Source organism: Cyanistes caeruleus, chromosome 12 (assembly GCF_971803275.1).
Source record: "Cyanistes caeruleus chromosome 12, bCyaCae1.hap1.1, whole genome shotgun sequence".
NCBI classification, from domain to species: domain Eukaryota; kingdom Metazoa; phylum Chordata; class Aves; order Passeriformes; family Paridae; genus Cyanistes; species Cyanistes caeruleus.
This window is the reverse complement of record NC_141712.1, coordinates 4,694,907-4,718,464: the sequence shown is the minus strand read 5'-3', so window position 1 is coordinate 4,718,464 and position 23,558 is coordinate 4,694,907. Positions and strand designations below refer to the sequence as shown.

Below are 23,558 nucleotides of genomic sequence, written 5' to 3'. Positions count from 1 at the left end.
CCATGCAGAGCCCAACCTGCAGTTTGCAAACCAAGCTGCCTGTTCCAGGTGTGTCCCTCAACACAAGCAGAATGCACCATGGTTACTGGGATTTAAACAGGAGGCAAAAGCCCTGCGCACTGGCCAAGCTTTTCAGGAGCCAGAACGTAAAGGCAATAAAACATCTGGGCAAATGTCTGAGGGAGAGCCACTCAAGGCAGTTCTTCAGTCAGCCTGGACAGTTTAATTCCTGAAAACAAAGGCTGTAGAAAACTAGAAACTCCTTCAAAAGAGTTTGTCAGCAGTGGGAAAGTAAAGGAGGGAACAGCACCATCTAAAATGTCTCAGTTCATACAGGTCTCAGAATACGATTAATGCTGTTTCTCACCAATAGCATGAATTTGTTCTGAACAAGCACTAGCCAGACACTTGCCTATGAATGAGAACAGAAAATTTATTTCTTCTGAATAAAAACCCAGCTAAATGAAAAACACCACAAAAATCTCACAAAAAAAAAAAAGCCAAACTGGTCTTTTGCCTGTCAAGTACACGTGGAAGAATCACATTCCCCACTGGCCAATGCTTTTCTTCTCCTTAGGGAGAGAAAGGGTTAAATTCATATTTTTGGAGCATTAGGATTACAAATGCTTAAAATCATCCACACACATTTAAAAACACTTTTAGAAAGATCAGCCAGTCTGAGCCTTAGGATCTTCATCCCTATTTCAGGTGAAAATGCAGAAGCAGTAACACTCCATTTAGCTACACCAATCCTGCCTTGGAAGATTCCTACCTAAGCCAGTGGCTGAGGGATGATACAAATAAATAACTTTGTCATGATGACAAGCAGGAAACTGCCCAAAATTCCCTCAGGTTAGAGCACAAATTTAGATGCAGGTACCTTACCAGCACAAAGCTCTGAAATAGTGAATTACAGTTTGTCAAAAGTTGCTGTTTATAAAAGTGTTGCTAAATCAGGGCATATTTAGGATCTACCACACTGGGAATCAAGAAATAAAAATCCAGTATGATGGTTTATGAGTAGTAAGCAAATTTAATGGTAATTAAATGGTCTGGTCATTGCCCTGCAGATGGAGAGGAGAGCCTTGCACAAGCCCTGGGAAGCAGCCAGCCCAGGAAGAGGAAATGTTCCTGCAAGAACAATTCCAACATATTTATTTTCCTGCAAGAGATCAGCAGTCCATTAATAAGACTGTCAGTGAAGGCATTGTAATGACACACTTTGTATTTGCATTTGCTGCTTGTGTCTGTCTCCAACAGATTTCAGTTATTTTACAACAGAGATTTTGTCTATTGATGTCTTGGAAAAAAATCTAAAAATGCCCATTTCCCCCTGTTTGACAGTTCCATAAGCAAATTTAATTTCTGCTTGAGGAGCTTAAAAATAATTTCACTAAAATAAGCGAAGATAGTAGTCTATGAAATTAAGCCCTTGTTTTATGTAAATGTCAAATAATTATATTAGGAATGCAAAAAATAAGCCATCAGCAGGAACATAAATGCTTAGAACAAGACTGGCATTATTATTTTCATAGCCATAGTCTGATAAAAGGCAATTTTACAATAGGAGTAGATGCTGAGGCTCCCATGAAGTCTAATGACAAAATTCTTGAGTATAATTATGTTTCAAAAAACTGAAAATGCAACAGGCAGACTTCATGCTCGTGTGGCTTAGTAAAGTGCAGTTCTGGCAACTTTACTCTGACACACACATAAAGGAGATATAAAAATGAACTGGAGGAGAGTCTTGCAAAATTATTCCTTTTATCTTGTTCCTTTTTGACTTTTTGGAGGAAACAAATTGTTAAATGACTTCGTTTTACATCTTACTGTTCCAATGTGTGAGGGTGTTGGATTGTAAACTAATAATTCTGTTTTCCATGCTGTTGGTAAATCTCATGATCTGAGAAAATTAATATGGATATTTTATATATTTTTCCTTTATAAAAATTCTTAACTGGTCAGATATTAAACTGAAAAAGTATGCCTGATGGAACCACACCTTCCTTTCTTTCCTCATGTGCTTGGCTTCCCTGCAAGCAGAAAGCATTTTCACTAATTTATTGAAGTATTGTTTGGCTGCAGGATGGAACAGTGAGAGGGCACTTTGGGCACTGCTGGCAATGAAATCCCCCATTGCTGAGGTGGGTCAGGGGTACAAGGATTGTAAGTTGGGTGCTCAGGTCCCACCCTGACCCACCTTTCCCACTTAGGTGTGTCACACATTCCTAACATGTTTGGTTTTGAAAGCAAGTGCCACAGGAAAGATATTAAACAAAAATGGGCCAAATAAGCATATTTTATCCCTCAATTTATTATGTTCATGAAACTGAGCTTCAAATGCTCTGTACCATAATGCTGTACTGTTCAAAGCAGAGATTCAGGGGCAAAGCAAACATCTCATCAGGCAATTCTCTCCATGCAGGAGTGAGCAGCACCCATCACCAGGCTCTGGAGACAGATGTTCCTCCAGTGCTGGCTCCAGCACATGCACAAACGGGTTCTGCTCCACGCTGAGTACAGAACAGAGGCATCAACAGAGAGGTTCCAGGGTCTGTGTTCCAGTCCAGGACACGACACAGGGTGCCAGCCCCACCCTCCCCACCTGCTCCCTTGCCTCAATCCACTTGTGTCAAATGCATTGTCTAAAATACAGTGCTAATATGAATAATAAATTACACTGTCGCGTGGGATCCCGTCAGCAGGTCCAAATTAATTAAGAATTCTCCTTGATGAAAATCTCTGACCCGTATTGCCAGGCAGGGCAGCTCTCCTGCCTCAGGTGTGCAGAGCAGCCACCAAGGCTCTGTGGACCTGAACAATGCAGGTTCTTGTTGAGAGCTGGGTGTGAGTAAACTCATCCATATGTATCCAACAGCACTACTTTCATGCAACATTACCCCTGTGCTTAATCATTTATGGCTCTGAAACATAATAGCACTCAGAATTAAGAATGTCTGGGTTGAGCCTTCAATTTACTTTTACAATAGTAAAGCTTTAATTTTTTCTGTCTTAATAGAGCTAATTATAAGGCTTTGGTTTAGGCTTTTTAAACCATTTTTCAATGGTTACCCTGCATACCCTGTACATATGTACTCATCTATCTCTTCAGAATCTCTATCACCATATTCACTGGAAAAAAAATACGCAGTTGTGAAAACCAAAAGAAATGGAGCTTGCACAAAAAATTAAGCTTTCTTTCCAAAATTCTCTAACTTGAACACTCAATACATTTTATTTTACTGAATTATGTAAAGTTTCCACTGCACAGCCTGTTAAAATCAATTATAAACCCAACAGAACAGCCAGAGTACACAAACACTTACTGGTTTCAGTGGCTACAATAGTGATGTTGTGCCATGTGCTGGTTTCTCTGTCCAGGGGTGTTGCCAGAGTTATTTTCCCATCCTCTGCATTGATGTTGAACTGCCTCTCAAGGTCAGTGTGGCGATCAATGGAAAACCTGCAAAACAGACATCCCTGTAATCTACTTAATGAAGTTGGTGTAATCCATACAGTCACAGAGACAATTTAGGAAGCCCTCTGAGAGCTGCAGTTTTATAGCCAAATGGATTGAGAAGCTCAATAGCATAATAATTTAGAAGACAAAATGACAAACTGAGGCTAAAAAAACTTAATAATTATTGCCCAAGGAGTAATTAGCTGTATACCCAGTGTGAAGGTCGTAAAGTGCCCTCAGGTTCACTGGGTAGCATCTCTGAAAAACGGTGCTGATCAAGAGTTAATTACACAATCCATCACATTTATTGGACAGTTTCTATGGTATTTCACAGTAACTGATGATAATTTCAGCAGTAATGTATTAAGCCACAAAAGTGGTGGACTTTGTGATTATTTTAAAAAAGGGCTGAATAATATTATTTTACCAATAAATTTCAGATCAACGAAGCGTGAACGATTCATCAAGCACATTATTTGCTTATGGTTCAAGCAGCTCCATGGGCAGAGCACAGTGAATCACCATTTTTCCCTAGAAAACACTGAAAACACTGGAGGCTCCATTTTTTATGGTTGACATTAGTGATTTTTAACCAAAGAAGTTCCACCTGACAGGTAGTCAGAGTTTGCAAATGTGAATATCCAGGTAAATTCTGCAGCCCAAGTAGAGGGAGCCTGACAAGGAGCCAGAGCTGCAGTGGATTGCTCTGTGCATTAGGCAGGGAGATGATTTAAAGCTCAGTTCCAGATCTCCAGAAAGCTTTTATGTTTGTCCATTTGAACAGAGTTATTTTATTAATGAGTTATTTGCAAAAGAAACTAAATCAGAAAATTGAGCCTTCAATTTCTTGACAGGAAAGGTAGGGAAAGAGGGAGCTGAGTGATAAACTATTGATATGGTTTAACAGAAATTGACTTCAAGGGGTTTTACTGAATCCTAATTGTGGATTTATATAAAAGCCTTTTAAGCCTTTGTGTCTGTTTTACAGAAGCTACCAGCGTGCACTGGCAGTTTTTACATCTGTTCTGCATTACAGCAAGGCACAATAGTCAGGTGAGTTAGGATTTGGTATCTGACCCAATTACCTTATGGAGTGGCCAGAAAAGTGGCTCCAGACTGCCACTTTCTCATCACTTTTCTACCTTTTGCAGCCACGGTGTTAAAATTCCCCAACAAAAGAACATATTTTACTACAGTGAGAATGGCATAGTTATCCAAAAATCAGCTATTCCATTCTGGTTTGTGCTTTATCAGAAGCAATTTCCAAAAAATATTCTGATTTGGAAGTCTCTTTATACACTACAGTAAATATATTCCAATGAACTCAAACTCATTCCAGCCTAACACAATCGATTTTAATAGACAGAGCATTAGCATCTGATTTCAAAGCTTAGGATTATTGTGTTCATCTTTTTTTTTTATTATTATTTTATTATTTCAGTATCAGATATTTTCATATTTAGAATGAAAGTTACATTGCAATTAGATTATTTGTGCACTGCATTCTGTAAGATACAGCTCACTTTCAAAGAGAACTCTAAATAATGAAAACTTCACAAAATCTCCAAGTTTAAGCGTTTAAATACTGCATTTGTAGAGATAACCTGATCACACTGGTAAGGTACTTAACAAATAATAGATTTAGGAGGGAAAACCCCAGTTTAACTAGGAATGGGATTTGTTAGATATTTACTTGCCTTGTTTGAAACTCTGAGAAAAGCTGGTTTTACTCATTGAAAAATTATTAGCTTGGTAAGAAGAGTACCAGAAAAATATGAAGTCAAATTCCAAATATTTGTGCCTAAAGCTGGGCACATGCAGCTATATTTAGACATTTAAGTAAACTGATTTTCTCATGAGCTGCACATACTCAGTTCTCAATGGTTTAATGGGAGCTGCACTCAACTCAGCATTTCTGAAAATCAGGTCACTTGTGTGGAAGAATAAAGCTGTAGGTACTTAACTTCAGGCAATCATTTTTGAAAATGGATCTTAACCATATTTTGATGTCTCCCTAGTTCCAATTAAAGTATTAGAAGTAAAATTCTAGTACTAGTGAAGTTAGTAAAAAATACCTTACAGCCTTTCACAGGTTTAAGATTTCACTCTAAGAAAATGTAAGAAAAGAGAGCAATCAGCTCTTTTTAAGAAGTCATCCCTTAAAACTGTCTTTTCATTCTTGACTTTTATGTAATGATGCTGAAAGAACTCTACTGATATCAAACATATATGAAATTTTCACAGTCCACAAACAAAATAAAATGTGAAATGCTCATATGCTAGTCAGTTGACCTGGGCTTGACACAAATTCCACTGAGGGAAGACAGAGTTTTTCTCTAAGGATCAATCTTTCCTTAAATTTCCACTCACGGCCTTCCTGCCATGCAGGTTTTGAAGTTATAGAAGAGGGAGTGACACGTTTGTGGGTTTATTATATCACATTTTATCTCATCCCAGCAGTATTTACTCACAACACAAACCCAGCAACTCAAGAGGAAATGTTTTTAACATAAGTTGCATGTCTTTGCAAGAAAACAAAGAGGTAAAACACTCTCCTGATTTTAATGTGATAAATATTTGTTACAAAACCAAAAAATAAAATCTACAGTGTCATAAACCTGGGAAAACTAATTGTACATTTGCAGTTTCCTTTTCATGATAATGGCGTTGTAACTCTTTTTAATGGGAATGCATTGTCAGATCCATAAAACATACATAAAACATATATTTCTCTAAAAATGAGAAAAGAATATCTTGGGAAATAATATCTTTGAAATTGCCATAAAGCCAGCACAGGTTATTGGGAAGTTTGGGTTAGTTTATGAGTCTGCTATGACAATTATAGGAACAACCCCACAGTGGTTTAACAGAAGCCTGGAAATGATTGTCAGTCCTGCTCTTGCACTGTTGCTGTTATGACTTTATCTGATCTTCTCTTTATTTGCACCAATGTAAATAGGAGCAGAAACCCTTCTTCTGTTGTGCCTGCTGAGATTTGAACCCCAGCACTGACACCCCAGGAGTGGTAAATCTCCATTTCTATTAATGCCAGGCAGATTGGACAGGGTACTTAGTGACAGATAAACAACTGCACCATTGGGGAGGCACAGAATATTGGATCTGGGTTTTTAAGGCCTGCTGTGAATTAAGAAAATGATCAAGTGCTGCCAAAGATGAAATCTCTGCCGAAAGGAATGGGAAAACCCGCTCCAGTGAATCTTCTCTCTCCACAGAGGAAGTCACTGAAGGGCAGTGATTTATAGGAAGGAAGTTGCAGTACAGGAAGAAACATTATAACTCATGCTTTTTGCTATGTGCCTGGAACATGTTTTATCCAAAATAATGCCCTGGTGATAAAGAGAGCATGGTTATAAAGTAACACCAGGAGCATGTGATAGTAAAAGATTTTAAAATCATAGAAAATTCGGGGAGTTAGAAAGAAAGTCGGGCTTGGCAAGCCCTGGAAAAAGTGTTAAAAGTAGGCCCGGGAAATGTTAGGCCTTGTGCTTGCTAAGATCAGGTGAAACTGCATTTGTGTAGTAAGTATATGATATATGATATAATTGTTAGATGTGATTAGATATAATTATTGTTTAAAGAATCATGAGAAACTAAGTTAGGGGTTTGAGGGGATCACGAGAAATCCATGCTTGGGTAAAATCAATGCATACAATAGAACAATGTAAGTTTAATAATTAAAATGTAAGTTATGTAACAGTAGAGTATAAAAACACATTGAACTCAAACCAAGTTGGGTCAGATTTGGGTATGTGTACCCCTGAGCTCTTCAATAAAGCACTTTCATATAATCATTCTGTGATTCTGTGCTCCTGAACACTAACACAGGGAGTGAGCACTGCTGGAACCCACAGCCTGTGCCAACAGGGGATGATGTTCCCAGGCTGGAACTGTTCCCAGGATGTGCCACCCTGCCCACACCAGCCACAGCAAAGCCTCCCAGCTGAGCTGGTCTCACTGGGCCCCTTTCCCAAAGGAGAGGCATGCATCCAGATGTGGCCTGACACGCCGTCCCAGAATTACTGGGCTGGAACACAACAAACCACAGACCATCTTTGCAATTAGTACCCAACTCTGGAAAGCATTTTTACCATCAGCCTCGAAAATAGGAGGCCCTTAAGCAGCATGCACTGCACAATGGCAGCTAAGGATCAAAAAGAGATTCTGCTGCTTATTTTAAAGCTGATGGATTAGAAAAAAATATCATAGAATCACAGAATATTCTGACCCACAAGGATCATCAAATTTCAACTCCTGGCTCTGCCTGAGAATTCAGGACAGTCCCAAAATTTATCTATTCCATCTATTCTTTATCTAATCCATCTATTCCATTCCTGCTTGTAAACCTATGAGAGGTTCTGTGCCTTTAGATCAAGTGAGAGAAAGTTCACACAATGCTTCACCTTTTCTAAGCAAGCATTAAAACCAAACTACTGGTGAATTGGGTAGAAATGAGGATGAACAATTTTTTTTTTTCCCTTAAAAAAAAAAGTTCAAAGAAAATCATTGAATAGTCTGGGTTGGAAAGGATCCTAAAGATCATTTAATTCCAACCTCTGCCTTGGGAAGGGTCACCTTCCACTAAGACCACAGGCTTCTTTCCAAGCTGTGTTTTATAATAATTTTTCTAAATTCTTTAACATTTCATCCTTTGACTCAATTATCAAACTCTTCCCATGTGCAGAGATATCCAAGTTTGATTTCATTTGTGGCACTGCAATCCTCTGAACGTGTGGAGCCTTTGTGTGTCAGACTAATGCAAAGCAGACAGTATTGGGAGCACAGAAGGTGATTCATATTTTGTTTGTGCTGCCTGGGTTTTTATAACAAATGTACACAGTAGCTCTGTCTAAGCAAAATATTGATAGAACAGATATCTATTGAAAAAATGTAATTTCCTTGAAATTCAATTCGTTGTTGGCTGCTAAAATTCTGTTTTGAAGGAGGAAAAAAAAAAAAGGCATTTAAAAAAGGCCACACTAACATTAAAACAGTCCATCACTTTTAGAGCAGCTTGTTATCATTTTTCCAAATTTTAACTGAAGTTTAATATTTATGAAATGGCATCATAGAAAATATGCATAAAACCTGCCTTATATACACCATACAATAACAGAAGAAACACCTGAAATATAATTCTAATCAATAAAACCAGTGTTTGAATATATTTCTGTTAGAATCTGCTAGGTTCCTATTTTATTCCAAACTGGAAAGAAAGGAATTGCATTCCTGCTCCCTACTCCAACTAGTATTTTTCCTCTTTTAATAGAAGAACTATTAACTTGAATTTTTTTCTGTCCTTATAATATTTTTTATGCAAAAAAAATTTAAAAAAATAATAATTTGAGCTTTCTAGAGCTCTCCCACATGAATCCAAATTAATCAGGTAAGCAAACGAGCAAAAAAGTTGCACAGAAAATTGAGCTCTGTACATTCTTTAATTAGCTATTAAGCTAAAATTTTAGAAAATATTAAATCTCATGAAGTACTGTATCTATTATTTAAAGAAAAAATAGAAATCATACTCATAAATTACCTTTTTGTTTAAATGTAATGAACTTTGGCCAGTTCAGTTTCATGTATGCTAAGTGTTTTCACATGACCTGATGATCATTCTAATTCAGTTTACAAACACAAAATATTTTTGGTTTTAAAAGTTTGAAGGTGTCTTGATTTCAAAAATGGTGAAAAAGTGGAAATTAGGTAAATCTTTTACTCAGATCCATTTATTGGGCTTGGACAGAATAAAGAGGCTAAGTTTTAGAACAGAGGTAGGTTTGTAAACGGTCTAAATTATTAAGAGTTTGAGGCAGGTAAGAAAAGAATTCCAGGGCAGAAGAAGAGTGGGAAAACAGCCAAGGTAAAAGTGAAGCAGGGGGAGGCCAGGCTGGGATGAGGAGCAGAGGGGATGGGGAAGAGGCAGAGGAGCCAGGACCAAGCCAAGAGCAAAGCAGAGCAGGGCAGAGGGAAGGAGCTGAGGTTCAATTGAAAGGGAAATTGCTATGGAGCTGGAATACGGGGAGGAGAGCCAAGTTGCTGTCACCATGGCTGGTCTCACACACCTTTCAGAGGATCCTTTTTGTACCAGCAGTGCCTTTTTCACAGACACCAGTTGGCAGCAGCAAAAAAAATCAGGGCTGGAGCCACTCCTTCAGCTGTGACAGATCAAACCCTGCCATTCTATGGTATTTTTGTTTAGAAATGTATGGTAGCTGATGCTGTGTTTGTCTGCTTTTGAAAGTCTGATTTAGAAATGAGAATCATAGACTCAGAGGATATCCTGAGTGGGAAGGGACCCACCAGCATTATCGAGTCTGACTCCTGTCCCTGCAGACCCCCCAGCAATCCCCCTGGGCATCCCTGGAGCATCCCTGTCCAAAGGCTCCTGGAGCTCTGGCAGCCTCCTGCCCATCCCTGGGGAGCCTGGGCAGTGCCAGCACCTCTGGGGGAAGCAGAACCTTCCCTGATCTCCAGCCTGAGCCTGCCCAGCTCCAGCTGCTCCCTGGGTGCTGTCCCTGTCCCAGAGCAGAGAGAGGAGCTGCCCCTCAGAAGCAAGTTGTGTAAAACTCAAACATACTCTCCAACATCTTCACACACAAGTTCTAAAGCATCCAGACATGCTGGCAATTCTGAATTTCTAATTCTGAAGATATCTATACTATGACATGCATCATGTAGGGCCTCTATGTAATGGTTTCAACTCCAGCTCTGCAAGAAACCCGATGGAAGTGACAATGATTAGAAAATGATAGTGATAGAAAATGATGGATTATAACAGCTAACATCATCCTCCTGATGCTGCAGACTACTTGTCTGGCTTAAATTCCCCGAGGCAGCAATGCACAGTGATGATTACTAGTAAATAGAGTCTCCCCATATATACTTTTGCTATGAATTTCACATTTTGGTGTTGGTTTTCCTAATGCTTTTAGCAGGCAGTACTACACAGAGCAGAATGTGCTCTGGAACACTCACCACACCATGCAATCATCACCAAGGCGGAGTGGAACATGTGTGCTCATTAAATTAGATAAAACCCACTGATCTGATCAAACTGGAATAAAAGATTTTGTTCAAATCAGATCAAAAAGGGAAAATATTATAAACTGAAGATGCAAAAGTCATATGGGTATAATCATCTCTGACTTTGCATCTGTATACCATAAATGGCTTTAGACAAAGGAATACAAAATATGTTTTGACAACCTTACAACTGCATGGCACAAACTCAGTATTGTTAGTGCAGACACTACTGGATTATTTAAATTCACTGCAGAGATACACTCTGATGATTCAAGCCCATCCAATCTCATTTCTCATAAGAACCACTCACATTTCTTATTTTCATTGCATTCCCCTGTTTCATAAGACTACTATGGCAAGGAGTATTTTGGGGACTTTGAAAATGATCTGAACTGATAAATCTAACATCATAAACCAAATGCTGTCCAGGCACTTTCACAGAAGCAGAACAGCATGAAAACAGTCACACAATGAGTGGGGAAATACACTTGGGATCTGCCAGCAGTGTTCCCAAAAAACACATTCAAGCAGCCCTACCTTATAGGGCTGGAAGACACATCGGGGTCATGGGCTGTCACCTGCCCCAGCACAGAGTTGAGAGCAGCATTTTCATGTACTTCCAGAAGGTAGGTGGGTGAGGAGAAGACTGGTGGCTCATCAGCATCCTCCACCACGATCTTCACGGTTGCTGTGTCCTTGAAGGGGCCCCCGCTGAGGAAGCGAGGGTCGATGTGAATGTTGGCTGCCTCCACCTTCAGAGTGTAGGACTTTTTGGTCTCAAAGTCCAGTGGCTGTTGAGAAGGACAAAGAGAAATGTCTCTTACTAATGGTCACAGAGAATAAGTGATAACAATGCTGATGGATGGGAGTTATGTGCATTTTTAAGCACACGAAATGCAGTCATTTGCCTCTCCCAGAAACCCAACCTCCAGATTTTCTAGGCACATATTGGTACCTGTTTATTTACCAGACTCAGAGAAAACAGTACTGTTTTCTTGTTTTTTACAAGAAATTTGCTGAAATATTCTCTCTCATGAATTTTACCATTACAATTACATATCAGACAAATATTACAAATTGGTTGGGGATGACATGAGTTGCATACCAATAATGCACTTCATCAGTGCTTTACTGGCTGGAGATAAGAAAAAAAAATTAAACTGGCTCCACAAAGAATAAATATTTTATTACTTCCAATGAACAATGTGAGAAATGCAAAGAACTAGAAATTATTATTTGCAGGACAGGAGAGGTAAAATGTAGAGCTAATCATATAAGAAAGTACTTCAATATTCTTGCACTACAAGTACCTCTGTATTTCAGTTTATAGGAGTAAATGAGGTAGACATCTCTCAGGAATTTCTTAAAACTGTAGCAATTTCTACTTCTGTATCTTTTCTCTTTTTTCTTTTTTTTTTTTTTCCACAGACAGAATCATAAAACAAATTACTTTATTCTATCAATACACCTGCCATGTCACCACTGTTTTTACTATTTTACAGTTCCATATTAACTCATAAAAGATGAAAACTCCGTGGATTTAAGGGACTGAAATACCAAATAAACCCCAAATCTGTGACACTTTTGAGTGTTAGACTTTTTCATTATGGGAGATTCAAGTTTGTGTCTTGAAGCACATCAGTATATTCACTATATAATTCTCTTGTGTCTCACAATGATTCAAATTTCAAAGATGCAAATTGCCAAGCATTGGAATGATATTAAGATTTGCATTATAATGTCTCAGGGATAAAAAGAAGAGGACATAGACACTCTGAATCTGCAATGCAAATACCAGCAAGAGCACAAACAGGAATCTTCAGGAAGTCTGTCAAAGCCTTCAATATGTGTATTTTCAAATTCTGTTGATTTTTTTTCAGGTATGAATCAAGCTCTAATGGGATTTGCTCTTTCTCACAAATTCTAGTAAACACAAGAAAATCTTGCTTCTTTTGCAGCTCTTAAATTAGTAAGCTTTTGAAATTATGCATGGGGATTTATAAATCAGCATATTCACAATTTGCCAATCATGGCTCCTGTAGCACTTTTTCAACTGCTTTTCATTTGCTTTACAGAAATGACAGCACCCCAATACATTTAGTCATGCCTAATCAGAATATCATATTGAAAATTTACTCAGCATTGTCTAAAGCCCGTGATTTTATGCTGAAGAAAATCTGTTGGTGAGCAGTACCCTCCATACATCATCTACTGGAGTAGAACCAAAATTATTATTGCTGTCAAAATGAAAATATGAAACAACATTACGGTTGAGATTCAGTTATAAAATAAAGCCAAGGGAACTGGGGCAAAAGGCTAATTGCCTCAGCTTACAGGAGAGGCCACAGCATACAATAAATAACAGTAAGGAAGAGCTGGGATGTATATCATCATTTTCTCTTTAGAAAAACAAATGTAAATTTAGATAAATATACATCAGTTTATTATAAAGCTACAGAGCTGACCTACTCACTGAGAAAGAGAAAATACAAAGTTTTGACAGGCAATCTGCCTGACCTCTTTAATGACAGGTACAAGTGGAATATTAATTACCTGTGCTCATTGGATTCACCTTTTCTCCCTGGAATATCATGGTTTGGGTTTTGTTTTGTTTTTTTAATAAAAAAAGATTCATTTAGAGTGATCTATGCTAAGCAGTTAAAACCCTCTGCTGCTGCTATAAATTATATTCATATCCTTTTTCAGAACACAGCATGAGGAACAGCTTTTTCTCTTTCCCCAGAAAATAATGGCAGCTAAATCTGCAATTAATATTTCCCTGGCTTTAATAGAGGAGTTTTGTTCTGTGCTGCCTCTCCCCAAACTTCTGTACATAATTGGGTGGTGCTTTTGTTGTGTACATACAAATACCTCACCTTGTACACACAAGAAAAGGTAACATAGAAAAGGTAACAGGGTTTTCTTCAGGGCCCAAATTTGGCACTTCTCACATTAAACTACTGATCTCCTTAATAAAATTCACTGAAATCCCTTTTCTTTGAGTGAAGACAGTTCAACATGAGAAAAGGTAGAAGACTGAGCTCTCACATATCAGGTAATTAAATTAATGCACTGCCATTTATTTTTCTCTGAACAGCTACACAGGAAATCAAAGAACTGAGAGAACTTATTTGATGAATACTCAGCCAAGATTTTAAACACAAGTTTAAAACACCACAGAAGTGGAATGTAATCTACTCTTCTTTGGAACCAAGGAAGCAAAACCAGCATGATGTGACCACATGGGAGACAGGACAAGATTAACACATTTCCAGCACCCATGGATGCTTCCCCAGCTGTCACCTCAATGAAAATTCAGAGGAACATGGCCAATACATCCCTTTTCATCACTCTACTGGCTTGACACCTCATCCATAGATGAAAGAATCTCTGGAAATCCAGCATCTTCTCACAGAGCAAAGTCTGGCTGGGTAGCTGCATGTACAATAAACATTTATGTTTTTAACAGAGACATGATTTACCTTTCTCACTCTAATAATGCCGTCCTGAGTTTGGGCATCTGTAGTAATCTCAAATACATCCATTCCATCTCCTTCAATAATATCATAGGATGATTTAGCATTTTCTCCAATATCCAGGTCATTTGCTTTCACCCTTCCTATTGGTTCACCAAGAGCAACATCTTCCATTACTGAGAAGTGATACAGACCTTCCAAATAAGAGGAAAAGACTAAACATTACAGCTGGTCCCAGTGTCCCCTGTGTGCTCTTCAATGTTTACACGTCCCCAACGCCAACTCTTGAGATGTGCAAGTGATCCAACCCCCATTTACACAAGTTATTGACTGAAAGCAGCAGAGTGTGGTCCTCACACAAGAATATTCACTGTACTGTAGGTGAGTGTCCTTTCCTTTCCAGCAGTCTCCTGCTTCTTCCTTGCAGGGATGTTTTGTTTTGGCAAACACAAATATTGAGCTCCTTTCAACGCTGCAGAACTTACCTTTTTATACAGATATTTTATTGACAAGGAGTTACAACTGAACCAAGAAACTTTGGCTTTTACTCCACAAAAAAGTTGGTCTAATATATTAAAAACCTATTGTGTAAACACATAACTTCAAATATTTACTACATAACTTCAAATATTTAATACTTTTTAAAATGCAATTTGATTTTGTTTGTTTAAACCCTTCCACCTCTCTTTTGTGGTAAGAAACTAACCAGAAAACATTCAAGGAAACTCCAGAAATTTATTTTTTACTGGAAACAATAACTTTTCATAGCAATCATTACTGTGTTTGCTATTTGTTGTAGAGTTAGACTAAAATCCATTGGAAATCACTGCTCAAATTGTCAGCATTTTATTTTTTGTTACACATGCTTCAAACCTTTTAAACCTTTAAACATTTATTTTAGGCAGGAATTTTATTAAGGTAAAACCCAAAATACCCATTTTCTTTTGTATCTCCCTGTTGTTAACAGTACTCTAAGAACCAGAAGAGAGACATTTTACACCCAAAAATCTTTCTGGAGTCCCTGTATTTCTACCTCTTTATAACAGACACTTATTGAAGTTAAAGTTAATACATAATTTAATCAAATTAAATGCTGCTCAAGAGTTAAAATAGGCAAACTGAATTCAAGGATAATAGAAGAGACCATTAAAACAGTTTTGACACAGGATTCTTGCTTTGTTCTTCTCTGTCCTCCCTGTTGTTCTAAGACTATCTGTTAAATGCAGGTAATAATTTAAATAAATAAAATTAAATTTAAAAAGAGTTAAATAAATAAATAAATTAAATTAAGGTAATAAAATTCCAAAAACAATGTTCTGGAGCTGTTGCTTTACCTGTTGTAGATGATTGCAGTAGCAACAGTTGAAACTAGGAAAGAAACTATGAGGAATTCACAAATACATGGATTAGTTACACAATAAGGTCCCAAAGTGACTTGTTTTTAATGTTCCTAGGCTAAATTATTAGAGATAATTTGGAGATCATCAATATTCCTCAGAATATCCATAATGGCTCAGAAACAATGAGCAGCCAAAGCAATGAAGTGCCTTGGGAGACTAAATTATGCGTTCATCATTTACACTGCTGTCCACACTTTGTGGTTTGAATCTCCAGGCACAGCTGATTGCATTGTTAAGCTGAAATTTAGCTCTCAGATTTATTAAAATAGTTGACAAAGTATTAAGAAAAAAAAAAAAAAAAAAATTATGATCCAGCTGATTCTTTTTACACAAATTCCTCTCCAGAATTATGAATTGTGTTGTAGTGCTGAGCTGACCAAAATATCCACACTGGGCATTTTTGAAAGCCCTGGGTTTCCACGGCAGTGCACAGTTCTTCTCATTACAATTCTGTGGTAAACTGCCAGGTTAAAAACTTTGGTGACTTATAAAATGCCTGTAAAATTATTTCAGAGAGATCACAGAAGTAGTGAAAGTTCATCTTTTTCATTTCTAAAACCCAGGAGGCTAACACTCTGAAATCAAACCATAAATATACATTTCTGTCCTGCCTGGAAACAATAACCCGATAAAACACCCTGTTTCCTGAGCTCATTACCATTTATTGTGCAAGCAGCATGTATTACATCTTATGAATTTCGATTTCATTCTAGCTAGGCTTATTGTAAGTTTGATCCTTCCTTATTTTCCTTTCCAGGCAAATGCAAACTGTGCTTCAACAGTGTAAAAAAAAAAATGTCAGACCTGCTCAGCTCTTGTCCAAGGGCAGAGTCTTGGCTAATCTGTGGTGCTGGGCAGCCAGCTCACAATGCTGCCTTTTAAAAAGGCAGAATTTGTAAATAACACCCAGCTCTAATGTTCCTGTGGCTCATCATTAAAGCAATAAACACAAAATACCCAGTGAGGGTACATGCAGGGCTTTTTCCTGAAGAATTTGCATAATGGTCAGTGGTTATTCCTAGAGGGAAGCTCGAATCCTGCAGGGGCTGCGACAGCTTCAGAGGCAACACCTTCCTCATTGCTGCAGGAAAATTCATCCAGGAGCAAATGTATTCCAGGGATGACAATGCAGTTTTGCTGATGCCCCCAGCCAGTGCATCAGTGTGCCCAAAAGGAAAGGACAGTGGGGAAGGGCAGTTTCAGGTCCCCATGCTGCGCTCCTGCGCTGCCCCTGCTGATTTCCAGGTCCCATTTTTGCCATCCTGGTACCATTTAAAAGCCAGGTGAGCTGGCAGAGGCAGGGCTGTGCTCCCTGAGCTGGAGCCACAGGACTCTGCAGGTATAAAAGAGACATCCCTCTGCATGCTGGTGATAGAGTTCATCCACAGACATTGCACCGTTAGGGAAATTGCTGGAAAACACTAACACCGAGGGAAAGGCGATGCAATGGGACACAAAGGAAAAAATTTATGCATTTCCTGCTTTATGAGAGAAAACCTTTTATTGTGCAGAGTGCTTATCTGTTAAAAACCACTAAGATGAGGTAATAAAATATATGTTTTGAAAATAAGCTTTTGCCTCTGCTTATTTGTATTAGATTTCTCTCTCTCTCTCTCCATCTCTATGGACATTTTCTACAGGCTACAGAAGCATATTTATCATATGCTGAACACCAGGTTAAACCCATTTTACTTTGTGTCTTCAGAAGAGGGCAAAAGTGGATTTCAAGTCATCCATACATGGAAAAAAATTAACTTTATGCTGTGTCCCTGAGCACCTTGTTTGAAAAATATGCTTCTAAGACAACAAAAATGATGCAAAATCTAGATGCAGGCCCCCAAAAAATTTAACTTTAATTTTCCAGAACAAGCTGAGTAAAATGATAAGTTTCTAATAGTGTATTAGGTTGCACCTGTTCCAAATAAAATCAATCCAGTCATTATGCTCTTCTTCCCCTTTTTTTTCTTTTTGACTTCATCTTGGAAATAGACTACAAAGCTTGCAGAGAATCTCAGCAGGATGCCAAATCATTTTAACCTAGCTCAGCAAGATACCCATTGGAACCACAGTTGAAAATATGGATTTTGAATTAAAGATCAACAATTATCTAGATTCAGACTTATCTTCTTTGTTTTCTTCAGTATTGCCTAATTAGTCAAGGCTTTATTCCTTTTATCTGTTATATGTGTCTTTTACTAGTGGTGTCACTTGTCTGCATGAGATGGAAGCAACAAAGCACACAGAAACAACTGCACTGAGAGGAAATAAATATGTTTTCAGAAGTCTCCAGGCTCTTTTGGGTATATGTAAGAGGGATAACAAGGAAGGCAGAAATCTGCATACACTGCTGTGGACATAATTCCCTGTTTCCTAAACTCTTAATCAGGCAGAGGACTATTAACCATTCTCTAGTAACAACTACATCTTTTAAATTACATTAAAAATCCAGGCAATATGCAGATAAAAAAATAATACTTGATTTAAAAAAAAAGCAACACAAAACAACAACACAATAATAACTTCTTCTATAGGAGCACACATACATATAATGGCACTTACTCTGTGCAAACTTAGGAGGATTGTCATTCACATCACTGAGTGTAATTGTCACTGTTGTAGTTCCAGAGAGTCCACCCATATGTCCTCCCATGTCTTTTGCTTGGATCACCACAAAATATTCTTCTTTGGCTTCTCTGTCCATGTTGGGAAGAGCTGTTTTAATTATAGCTACAATAACAGGGGAAAAAACCAGTCAGGTACAGATACAAATTCAGTTTGCAGATGTTTTTATGGATATATGCAAATATTGGTATATAAAAATGTCAAAGGCCCGGTTAGGTTGTCTCTTAATACAAAGGATGAATAATTTGAGATTTTCAAAAAATTATATTAGAGGTCACCTACCTTGATTTAATTAGAGGTGCACTGAAACTGTGGTTCAAAACCCAAGAATTAATTGTAGCTGTAATACATATTTGTTTTACATTTTATTCCTGACAAACTTCTTGGTTTCTGCTCTACCTCCCACAAAAATCCATCTTTTCCCCACAGAATTCCCAAACAGAACACATAGAAAAATGACTCTGTGAACACTGTTAACCACATCTCTTCAGAGTGTTTAAAATCATTTAAAACCAAGCCCATTATTTAATCTGCTCTTGTGTATATTTCATTGAAATGTGGTGGAGGGGTTTTTTATCCTTTTTTTTTAATTCCATTAAAAAATAAATAATGTTTCCTTGTAGACATTGACAGCAACTCAACAAATCTTTGTTTTAGTTTTGCTTTCTCTCTTGGAGTTGGAATAGCTGTGAAGGCTTCATCCATCTCTTATTCTTTTGTCTGGAACAGGTTCTACTAACCAAGTGTTTTAGAAATGACATTCTGGTTAAAATGCTGAGATTACCTATTCATGTAGAATAAAGAAATATTCTCTTTGCATTAATAGAGATGCCTTTTAGTAAATTCTAAAATTTACAAATGATAAAGAAAATGCTAATATTTGTTAAATATCCATTTATCTTTAACAATATAACACTAAGAACCTGATCAGACTTTCTTTTCATGGCTGAGGACCACACTAAGAGCAAGGGGGTGTAAGGCATTTATGATAAAGCAATACACTTCCTCCATAAACCACCAAATATAACATGAGAGCTGCCTTGTAACCTACACTCTTGCAACTTTTTTCCCATAAAATATTTCTGGTTGTTGCCTCACATATTTTACAGTTCTGCAGGAAAATGAAACCTCTGTTTTATGTCTGCAGCAGCCAAGGCAAAGAAACCTCTTGTTCCTAAAAGAACTCAGAGCCACAGGAGGGCTGGGCTGGGAGGGACCTCTGGAGATGAGCAGGTCCAGCCCCTGTGCCAAGGAAGGGACAGCTGGAGCAGGTGACACAGGAACAGGTCCAGAGGGACAGGAAAGCTCCCAGTTCTCAGCACTGGGAATAAAAAGCCCACAGTAAGTGGGATATGGAGCCTCAAGGCCAATGGACCAGCAGGTGAAAGTGCCTCAGGAGGGAACCCACATTATTCTGCCACACACTGAAGAAAATGCTTGTGTTAAGTTTTCTGAGTGAAAGCAGGGGAACAATAAACCCCATTTATAAGATTTGATAGGTGCAAAATACAGTCAGTGAAAGAGTAGGGTCATTTCCTCCATGGCAGCCTGGGTAAGGAAAGTAAATGATGCTTAATTCTGAAAGTACCTGACAGTTGTGGCTGGTTTGGACTGAGTGGGCTACTATTAATGAATAATAATTATGTACTCTGAAAATAAGTATATTGTTATAAGTGAAATGACTCATAAAAAGCATTCTAATGCAAAGCTAGGCTATCAGAATTTGGCCCACATTCTTTTTTTTTTTCCCTAATATAGTAGATCCAAATATCAATGAACTCGTATTTCAATTGGGCTTGTATTAAGCACACCACACTTTATCTCCATTATTTTTTTATGCAGAGTTTCTATGTTTGTTTGGCTTTTTTAACCTAATTAACATAGTTAACTCTAGCCTACAGATGAGTTGTATGAGATGCCATATTTTGTATTCTGCAGTTTCCACTGAGAAAAGTCAATTCTTTCACTAAATTGATGGTTTTTCCTAGACAGGTATTTTAATTTGTCTCTTGATGTATTGAACAGTTTAGCCCTTGCCTATGGTTTGAAATACATCAAGCAGATTAAATACCTTTAGAGGTGCCAAAATAAAAATTAAAATTTTGGCTTTTAAGACATAAAAAATGTTTGGTTTCTATTTCTGTATAAAGGTACTAACACAAGCTGTTGTTTCAATAGTTTTATACATACCCTCTGTCACAGACCATAAACCACTTGCCAGGAGCTGAGTCAAAGTCAAGTTTCAATTTCAAACACAATAAAAAAGCTAAAAAGCAGTTTACTGTTTAAATTACTATAAGAGGAACTGAAGGTTTTTAAGAACCAAATCTATCCAAATTACATGGGCTGATTGTTGCCACTACATTCAGAATCCATAGAACTGGGATCAGCAACAGAGAAGTGTTGGCATCTCTTAGGAGGCAAAAACACCAAAAATCTCCATCCTTATTTATCATGATCAAGACAAATACAGGCCAAGAGAGTTCTGCATAGAGAATCTCAAGGATATTTATTTGTTCTTTTGCTTTATTCACCAGTCCCCAGGCTGGGCTTGCAGGAAGTACTGAAACCATCTGTTTATTTTTAGAACACAATCCAGGCTCACCAAATACCAACACACACATCCAGCACACAGAACATTAACTCACTGAGCATTCGACCTGCTCTGCTTCTGTTCAACCCAGAAACAAATGGAGAATAAAATCATAATCACTTTCAGCATGCAGTGATGGATGAGGAGGAGATGTGCCAAACAGGAGTAGTTTGAAAGCGAGAGAATTACCATAATCTAATGTAAGGCAGGTAGATGCTTGTTGGAAGATTGTATTCAGAACAGTTATCAGTGGCATACTGTCAAGAGGAGAGATGGATGACGTGGTTCATGGGGTTTGTTCTGCTTCTAGAATCATTCAATATTTCCTGAAAGCCAGAAGGCAGGGAGAACTTATCAAGCCTTTCAGATGACACAAAGTTGGGAGCCATTGCAAGTACAGGAAGAACAGGATTAGAGTTCAAAACAATTTTCACAATTTGAAGAGTCTAAAATAGCAGGATGCAACTCAATTTGGCAAGTAAAAAGCATTTTGTGTGAGGGAAACAATTAACTTCCCAATTACAATAGAGCAGATGACTCACAAGACAGAAGAGAATGTGGAGTCAAAATGAGCTGAATGTGAGACAACAGCAATTTGCTGATAAAAGTGCTCAAGCATTTCCTGCTATATTAGTTAGTATGTTATGTGGAAGAAGTGTGGAATAATCTTTCCAGTGCATTCACACAGGTAAGGCTGCAGCAGGTACAGCGTGTCCAGTGTTGAAAAATTATTGATTTATATAGTCAGGGAAGTAAAAGGAAAGCCTTTACACACAAATGTGTAAAGATTACTGGGAACTACTCTCCTTTTCCACTGGGGATAAGAGAAGAAATAATGGGCCTAAAATACAACCCCAAAATGGGTTTCAGCTGCCCCAAGAGAGACTTGAGTTGAACATCAGGGGAACACCGACAGAATTTGCAGTGTTCCCATTCCCACAGGGTTTTAAGAATTTATCAGTCAACCTTCTGCCAAGAACTGGAAGATCTCATCCTTTTTGGGGCCAATGGCACTCACTGCACTCTCACTCAAGGTTCCTTCCCTCCATAATGTCCAAGCCAAGGCTTTTCCTCCTCGTAGCCTGTAATAATTCCCAAACCTTACTGCTATGAAAACACTCACAGACACGTGGTACAACCACTGAACATGCACCCCCCAGAATTTCCCTACAGATCCTCTCCCCCAGGCTGCAAAGATCAGGAAACAGCTTAGGAGGCAAAGAAGTCAAGAAGCAAACTATTCCTTCCAAGGATGAAACCTCCAAATATTGAAGCACCTATATTTTTTTTGCCTGAGTTGCTTTTCCCGAACAGCCATCGGTGTCCCACTGCTCAAGAGCAAATAAAGCAGCTGCAGAAGGGGATTTACTTTAGCAGTGGTCCTGGCTGCACACACTGAGCAATTTGCACAATCTGCCTCACAACTTGAATCAGTTAAAATGCACCCCTAGGGACTACATTCAAAAACCTATTTGGAAGAATAACCACTGTCTCACTCGGAAAAAGTCCAGGGGAAAGGAAGCAAAGTGGAAGAGGCTGCAGCTCATGAAAAGAAAAGCAAAAAATGCAACTAATAAGAAAGGAAATAAGGACCTGGCTTTCACTTTAGTCTCCATTTTTTTAAGGATCTCTTTATGATAATGCTATAAAACTAAACATAATAATAATTGAGCACATGGAACAAAACCAAGCAAGCACTATGCAAAATTGGAACCTGGCCCCAAACAGCTTTGCTCAAGCATCCCATTCATCTCACACAATTTGGAGAAGACTTCCTGCTATTTCCACTTGCATGCTTTGATACTTTGGAACTTTCCCTACTTCATTTTGCAAGAGCTAAGTAATTGCTTTGATCTTCCTTCTGTGCTAGAATCTTGGTGGTGATTCTTATTAAATGTAACTGTCATTTAGGACCCAAACTTCTGAAAATCAATCTTGCAATTTCTTCAGAGCCATGAGTGGCATTCTTTGTATTCCCATGAAGCACAGTGATGTTCCAGCAGCCCATAAAAAAGTTTTACGTGGAGATCTGTGGAAAACCTGTGCCATAGTTCTTAAAAAATGAGTAGATCACAACCACCTTTGTTCCAAGTTTAAAAAAATGTAGTACTTTGATGGTGTGATACAGGAATTCTGATCCACTATTTTTAATTCTATTTACCTTTATCATAATCTCCTTAATAAGAATTATCATCAAATATTCTAATTTCTTGTTTCATTTCTAAGCAAGACAGGAAACTTGAGTTTTATCTGCAAGCTCTGGCAAGGCTGCCTAACTTTCTATAAAAGTTATTAATTACAGGAGTTGCATGAACTACATTCAGTTCTAGATTTATTTCAAAACAAAGACATTAAACGCAGTAAAAATAATGACCAGCTGAAGAATCAAATGCTATATTACATTTTATATTTCTGTGACATTTTTGTATGTTTAGTAGAGAATCTAATAATATTCTTATTTTATTCTAATGCTAATTTTTAGAAAGTGTATGGGAAGATGGCATTTTTTTTGTAAAACAAAGAGCTCAAGGTTGAATACGGTTTGATTAATTCAGGATTTTTAACCTAGGGTTTATTTTATTTCCTTTTTCAGCCCATATTACTACAACTTTTGCAGTTTCTGCTCTTGTTTTCATTCTGAAATAGACCCTGCAAGTTTCTTACTGCATGTGAAATTACCTGCCTCTCACAATGTGCATTCTGCTAGAAGTATATCCTATAGAACATGACTGGATAACACATATTATAATGTTGCCTTTTTAATTCAGAAGAACTTGTCTCTGGGTTTTAGAGGATGGGTTTTAGAGGATGGGTTCAAAGCTTTAAGCTCTACTTACCAGCCCTTCCCTTTTCCCTGGGACCCTTTCAGTGGCATGGTGAAAGGATCACTCCCTCACCAGCTGAGAACAAATTCAGTAAATAAACATTTGGTACTGCATTTACGACCTCATTTCCTTAGGATTTCA

The 23,558-nt window shown here is 37.9% G+C and overlaps 1 protein-coding gene across 3 annotated transcripts in view; it reads right to left on the bottom strand.

Moving 5' to 3' along the window:
* Positions 1-23,558, bottom strand: part of CDH8 (cadherin 8) — a 136,027-nt gene that overhangs the window by 48,937 nt on the left and 63,532 nt on the right. For all 3 annotated transcript variants that reach the window (XR_015275460.1, XM_023934866.2, XM_086847847.1), the window contains 4 exons: positions 17,937-18,104; positions 13,984-14,171; positions 11,039-11,292; positions 3,327-3,463 (listed from right to left, as the gene is read on the bottom strand). Coding sequence is in view for 2 of the 3 variants with exons in the window: in XM_023934866.2 (XP_023790634.1) it covers positions 3,327-3,463; positions 11,039-11,292; positions 13,984-14,171; positions 17,937-18,104 (747 nt within the window). In the remaining variant the exon portion in view is untranslated. The remainder of the gene's footprint in view (positions 1-3,326; positions 3,464-11,038; positions 11,293-13,983; positions 14,172-17,936; positions 18,105-23,558) is intronic.